The 6,626-nt window shown below is 49.4% G+C and overlaps 1 protein-coding gene across 3 annotated transcripts in view; it reads left to right on the top strand.

The window, feature by feature from the left end:
- TRAK1 (trafficking kinesin protein 1) overlaps positions 1-6,626 on the top strand; it is a 98,782-nt gene that overhangs the window by 56,592 nt on the left and 35,564 nt on the right. For all 3 annotated transcript variants that reach the window (XM_007463235.1, XM_007463236.1, XM_007463237.1), the window contains one exon: positions 5,565-5,681. In XM_007463235.1, coding sequence (XP_007463297.1) covers positions 5,565-5,681 — 117 coding nt within the window. The remainder of the gene's footprint in view (positions 1-5,564; positions 5,682-6,626) is intronic.

Genomic DNA, 6,626 nt, shown 5'->3' with positions numbered 1-6,626 from the left:
CTTTCCCTGCACTTTTCCCTTCTGCACATCCAGTGTTCTCCTACCCGCTCTGAGGGCTGGACCCCTCCAATACTCCCCTACCCCTACCTCAAGTTCCTGAGGGTTCACCAGCCCTGCTACACACTCCCCTCCCATTCTCTGAAGGCCACCCACGGGTAGACCCAGTGTAGCTGAGACAGGGCAGGAGCCGAGACCCGCTTGACCACCTGCATGTCGGGGAAGTTACAAACTCCTCAGCCCCGAATAAGTGAGTTTAGATTTTTTGGCCTTGTGACAGGGCCATTGGTGAGGCATTTTAGGGCAATGGCCTTCTGGTGACTCTCCAGTTGCAGCCGTCTTGGCGGCTGGCACTAGCGACCTCGTAGGCTAGCTTGGTTGGCACCACCAACTTCTGAAAATAGTTTTTACCATGTTCCCCCTTCCTGCTGTGTCAATCTTCCCCAACAGTGTCCTGTTTCTAAATCCTCACCCCATACCCAGTTAGTCCTCAAGTCTTCTGAGGGAGGTCCTATGTCTGTACCTTTATTATTTTTTTTCCAAGGCCACCACTCCAGCTCCTGGAGCCCTGGCAGTGAGATTTGAGTTTTCTCTCTGCTGTCATCTTCCCTGCAGCTGCCACCCTCCCAAGCCCTCTTTAATGACCTCGGCTTCCCACGACACTCAGAACTCCTTGGCATGGCATTCAAGGCTACACACTTGATCACATTCCTGTATCTTCTTAATACTCATCACCAGGACCTGCCTCCTGCTCTCCCACCTGTGACCTTTTGCACCGTTTGGCCCCTCTGTCTTTTCTTGCCTTGAGTGTCATACTGCAGGGCTCATTGGGGATCTCTGAAGCTGTCACACTCCCCCAGCCCCAGGTAGTCCGTGCCCCAGCCAGCCCTGAGCTCAGGAGCCACCCTGTCATTCTGTTGGCTTTGTTCATCCAACTGGATTGGTTAGAAGTTTTTCCAGGGCGAGGACCCTGTTGGGTCCTGATGTCTTTCTCCCTTTTAATCTTGGAAATGATGGGCCTTTGATAAGTGTCTGCCTCTGTGGTCACGCTTATTATTAAGGGTAAACTTTGAGAGCTGGGTGTCGTCTGTGCATCATCTCATTAATTCTACGATAGTTCTCAGAAGTAGATGCCACCGTTTCCCCCATCCTACTGTGAGGGGACCTGCATTTGAGAGGACAGACGACACCTGGTGGCTCAGCTGATTTCCAGCCTGGGCCCTTAACCACTATGCACGTGGCCCTGTTGATTTTGGCTGTAGTTGTTTACTGCCCTGTTTATTTAGTTTTGGGGAGTACGGTTAGTTGATTGTCAATGAGACATTTTTACTTTAAAAACATGAACTGGTAACTTTTTTTTTAATGGGATGCTGCTTCAGTGAGTATCCATGGCCCATGGTTCCTGGCTCCTGCCGGGTGTGAGCTGGCAGGGCTGGGTGAGGACTTTGCAGGGCCAGACCCGTCTCTGCTTGGATGTTTGAGGACCGCTTCAGAGGAGCCTGGGACTCCAGCCCTGTATGCAGATCCTGGTCATCAGCACTTCACAGCTCATTGCTTAAATGAGTGTCACTGTATACAAAAGTATGCTGTCGTCTTTAAAAAAAACCTGAGTTGCTCAAAAGAATGTTTGTGGGGCAGTCTCTTCAGGTGGCTCTTTGTTGTGCTTTTTTGTTTTATTTTTAACAGCTCACCATGGCCATGGTCTGTGTGCATCAGCGTGTTTTATATACAACGCTGTGCCTCTCCTTTTCCTGATAAGAATCACATCTGAGTTGCTGCCTTTCTTTGGAACTAGGCGGGTTTCCTGGTTAAAGTCTAATTGCCCCAGTCGTGTGAAGGGTGTGCCGTGCTGTACTCTTCTTGGCTTTGGTTCCGTTTCCTCTGGTCGTTTGCTTTGGTTTTGCACGCCTGTCACATGCAGGCGGGGTGCTGGCGGGATTTGCATGGGACGCCGGAGCACAGCCCTTGGCCAGTTGAAGAGCTTGCTTTCGGGTTAAAGGGGAAGGGGATTCTGCAGCTTTGCCCTGGCTTTTGCTGCTGTTCGGAATTTACCTTTGGGCGAAGCTGTCTCCTCCCCAGTTATGGAGAGGGTTATTCCAGGAGCTCCTTAGTCATGCTTTTTTATCCCAAAATGGGTGAATGAGATGAGTCAGCGGCTCAGCATGGGAGGCAGGCAGCTCTCCGTCTCTGGGGCCGTGCCAGGCGGCTCGAGTGTTCATGGTCATTGCTAAAAGGGGCTGAGACACAAGTCACAGTCCTTTATAAAAAATTTTTATTGGCGTATAGTTGCTTTACAAGGTTGTGTTAACTTCTGCTGCCCAGCGAAATGAATCAGCCATACATATACGTATATCCTACAGTGCATTAAGTTTTCAGCGAAACATAGCTGCGGAGAGGGAGCTACGAGAGCCAGAATGAGCCCCACCTGACCGCCATCTCCTGGGGAATAAAAGAACCAGTTCTTATAATAGCTGATTTCCAAATTGAGATTTATTTATCGTCTCATTTTCTCACTGGAGTTTGATCCAGTGGTCATTTCCTAGCTGTTTTCCTGGTTTTCGAAGTAAATATTTATCACATGTTGGCTGGTTGTAAGAAATGAGACTCTTTTCATTACTGAAATTCCTTTTTTTTTTTGCGGTACGCGGGCCTCTCACTGTTGTGGCCTCTCCCGTTGCGGAGCACAGGCTCCGGACGCGCAGGCTCAGCGGCCATGGCTCACGGGCCCAGCCGCTCCGCGGCACGTGGGATCCTCCCGGACCGGGGCACGAGCCCATGTCCCCTGCATCGGCAGGCGGACTCTCAACCACTGCGCCACCAGGGAAGCCCGATTACTGAAATTCTTAAAGAGAAACCCAACTGGCCTTTTGCCTTAGAAAAACCAGAGACCTTCTGATGACTTTTTTGTTTAAGAATTTCATTTCATCTCTGAATATTTTTACTCTAACTTCTTTTTTTTTTTTTTTTTTTTTTTTCCAGCAGAGCATGTTCTTTATGTTACTATACAGATCAGATTTTGGGTGTAGACAAAGTGAGAGTTGTTCCCTCCGGAAGGCAAGGAGGCCTTCAAGTCTGAGGTTTGATGTGTATTGGGGTATAGTGGGGAGGGGCGAGGGGCTTCGTTGTTGAGCCCCTCAGCATTTGTTTCCTTCCCCTGCCTGCGTCCCATTCCTCTTGGGTTCTGGCCCCTGTGTGCCGTGGGAAGCCTTCAGCATTCTTCACGTGCTCATCAGTGCCTTGCCCAGCCTGTCTTCATCATTATGATTTTGGCTTGCTTTGTTTGCACTGAAATCTGCATACGAAATGTCTGTGTGTGCTGGAACTTAGCAGCTGGATTGCATGACGGCAAGCAGCACAGAACAGTAGGCAGTGAGCCAACGAGCATGAAGCACCTGCTGGGTATTCAGTCTGAGGGCTTGCTCTAGTAGAAAGATTTAACAGACTGCAGTGAGATTTATGGAGACCACACTTCCAAAGGGAAATGGACAGTGGTACTACAGTTTTCACGGAGAGTTAGCCAGCTGAAACCACCTGCACTAGTTGCTAATTTTGAGACGGCCCCTGTAGAAGTGGGTTCCCTCACACAATCCCTGTGGGTCATTTCCTCCCAGTACCAAATATGCACAACCGTTGTGTCTGAAAAGTAATAAAGGGCCACTGAGATAAGGACCCTCCTTGGAAGACACAGTAGCCGGCACGGATGAATGCACAGAGAGGGGCGTCTCGGTTCGTTGGGCAGACTCACTGGTCCCCTTTGTTCCCTGGGAGGGCATGAGGGGGAGGCACAGATTGGGAAGGAGTTGGAGGAATTTATGGCTCACTTGACATGACACCCAGCTGGCTTCTGGGACAGCGGTTACAGGTTTCAGGACCATGGAAGACCTAGGGGAGAGAGACCATCATTTATGCAAGAGCTCCAGAGAGCCAAATCGCTGTTGGATCCAGGTCCCCCAAACTATGCTCTTACCTCCAGTGCTCTGCTCGTAGTTCAGGGAAACGCCCGTGATGAGCAAAGAAAGGAAGGTGTGCTACTATTGCATGGTATAATTTGGTGGATATATAAGAAGTTAGAAATAAAAGATGCTTTTTGAAATATCTTACAACTCAATGAATCATAGAGCTAGAAGATTCTTCCAAGGGTCCCTCAGCAAGTCTGCCCGTCCACCCTACCTCATCTCACAGACGAGGGAACTGGGTCCCAGGGATGTTGAATCAGAACCCAGACTCTCAAATTTTAGGGTAGAACGGTTCACCTGGAGCAGTTAAACTTTTGACGGGTACCTGCTATAAGAAATGCCTCGTAGGTTGTCGGTAAATGTGTGACAAGCAAAATTTAAGCATGAAGTGATAACCTTACTATGTGGAATGCACTTTGGTATTTCAGTTCTATGCTGTTGAATGTCATTTAAAACAAAATGGCAGTTGCCATGACTAAAATGATTCTCAACCTACTGATGGTTTATAACCTGCGTTTGGAAAAGATGGATCTAGAGGGTACCCGATCCTTGTTAAGTGGAAGCCGTAAGACTACATGGTTATCAGAAGCGAGGATTCCTGAGTCCCCAGCTTTCTTCTGCTCAAAACTCCATGTCTCTCTTTTTCTGCTTTTTTACACCAGATGAACGGAGTAATTAGCGTAGGCTTCTAAAAGGATTTCATTTTCCGGAGTTCTCCTTCCCATGCCAATCCCCACCTAAAAGTTAGCAAGTGCATCATCTACTCGTGATGGCCAGCAGCTTCACCAGCAAGGATCAGTGAGTCTGCTTTTGGTGACGGCGTCCACCCCGCTGTCTCCGCTGTCAGGCAACAGCTTTCCTCCCATAAAGGCAGCTGTATCTTTGTATGCCAGTAAAGATTTTCCTCTGTGCACTGCTGTGCTCTAAATGTCAGCAACTGAGCTAACAGAAAATTCTGTCTGCAACAGTCTTTGTTTCTGAAGTAGGGCAATTTTATGCATTGTTTCTCCGTTTTTAAAGCTGTTTTTTAAAAAATAAAGTGTAAGTAGCTTACCTTCCATAAGTAAAAGAAACACATAACTGTATCCTATTTTAGAGTAACTTTAAACGTTTTTGTTTCATACGCGGTAAATCTAAGGAACTCAGTAAATTCCAGCTTAATGTGTGCCAGAGAGGCTGCCTTAGCTATTTTAAGTGCACTTTGGAATTTCTGGATTCACTTATTCATTGAGCAAATAGTTACCGAGTGTCTCCCTGTGCTGGGTGCTGGCGATACAACAGCCCAGCCCTTCAGGTAGAGAGATAGGTTATCAAATGATTACACAAGGACCAAAAGCAGTTGCATAGAAACATTTTTGGAAGCATGTCTTTCCTGTAGGAAGAGACTTGTTTTCATTAGATCGGAAGGTTCCCTTTCATTGCTTGGGGCCCTGGTAGCTGAGTGAGCTCCTCTTTGAACAGGCATCAGACGCTGGTGCGTGGATGGTGAATTAGTTGATTCCCTTGTCCTTGCTGAACGCGCTTGTTTTCCTCAGTTGACAGTGAGTTCTGCGGGCTCCTGCTGGAAGCGCGGGTTTTCTCAACCTCTGCTCTCGCTTCTGCCTTTCACAGAAAGAGCGGGATCTAGAGTTGGCTGCTCGGATCGGCCAGTCGTTGTTGAAGAAGAACAAGACACTAACCGAGAGGAATGAGCTGCTGGAGGAGCAGGTGGAACACATCAGGGAGGAGGTGAGGACCTGGCAGCAGGGGCATCTGCAGGGGCTTGAGTGCCGCAAAAGGCGTGCCTGAGGAAGGTGATGATTTCACGGCATCCCGCTGGGAAAGGCCCTCCCCTGACATGGAGAACTGCCTTCCTGCTGCCCCTCCTGTTCATCTGTGTCTCCTTCCGACAGCGTGGACGGGTCGCCCAGGCTGGGACCAGCCCTCACATGGTCAGTAGGCCCCCAGTGTGGACCAGCTACAGCCCGTGTCCTCCAAGAGTCTAGATCATCATGTCAGCTGAGAAAGACACTCAGAGCTTGGCTAAAGGGCACACAGGCTATTCCAACAATGAGCGGAGATTCCTGAGCCGGGGTGGGCGTTGGCAGGCGGAGAAGGAACTGCAGCCGTGCTGCAGAGTGAGGCAGTGACTGCCCCTTCATCAGCACAATATAATTTTGTGTTTCTAAAACAAAACCAAAAATAGCCTATTGTTTTCATGATCGAAGCCCTGCTATGTTAATGATACAAATCTTGGCCTATGTCTTCAGCCCCCATCATTGTGGGGGGTGGGGGGTGGGGGGCAGGGGAAGAACATTTTAGGCTTAACTTAGGGGCTGAGGTCTCAGAGGAGCGGCACTGGTTTTCTGCGAGGGATACGGTGTGGACGGGAGGAGGAAGGCTGCAGAGTCGGGCAGGGTTGCTACAACCAGAATTAGGAGCTTACAGCCAGGCCCCCCTTGCTAGTGTCTTTGCCATCATCCTAACTGTCCTTTTTTTTTTTTTTTTTTTTTTTTTTTTTTGCGGTATGCGGGCCTCTCACTGTTGTGGCTTCTCCCGTTGCGGAGGACGCGCAGGCTCAGCGGCCATGGCTCACGGGCCTAGCTGCTCTGTGACATGTGGGATCTTCCCGGACCAGGGCACGAACCTGTGTCCCCTGCATCGGCAGGGCGGCCCCCCACTTCCGCGCCCACC

This window comes from Lipotes vexillifer, unplaced genomic scaffold (genome assembly GCF_000442215.2).
Source record: "Lipotes vexillifer unplaced genomic scaffold, Lipotes_vexillifer_v1.1 scaffold820, whole genome shotgun sequence".
Taxonomy (NCBI): Eukaryota; Metazoa; Chordata; class Mammalia; order Artiodactyla; family Lipotidae; genus Lipotes; species Lipotes vexillifer.
The sequence above is the reverse complement of the archived record's forward strand: the minus strand, read 5'-3'. Positions and strand labels throughout refer to the sequence as shown.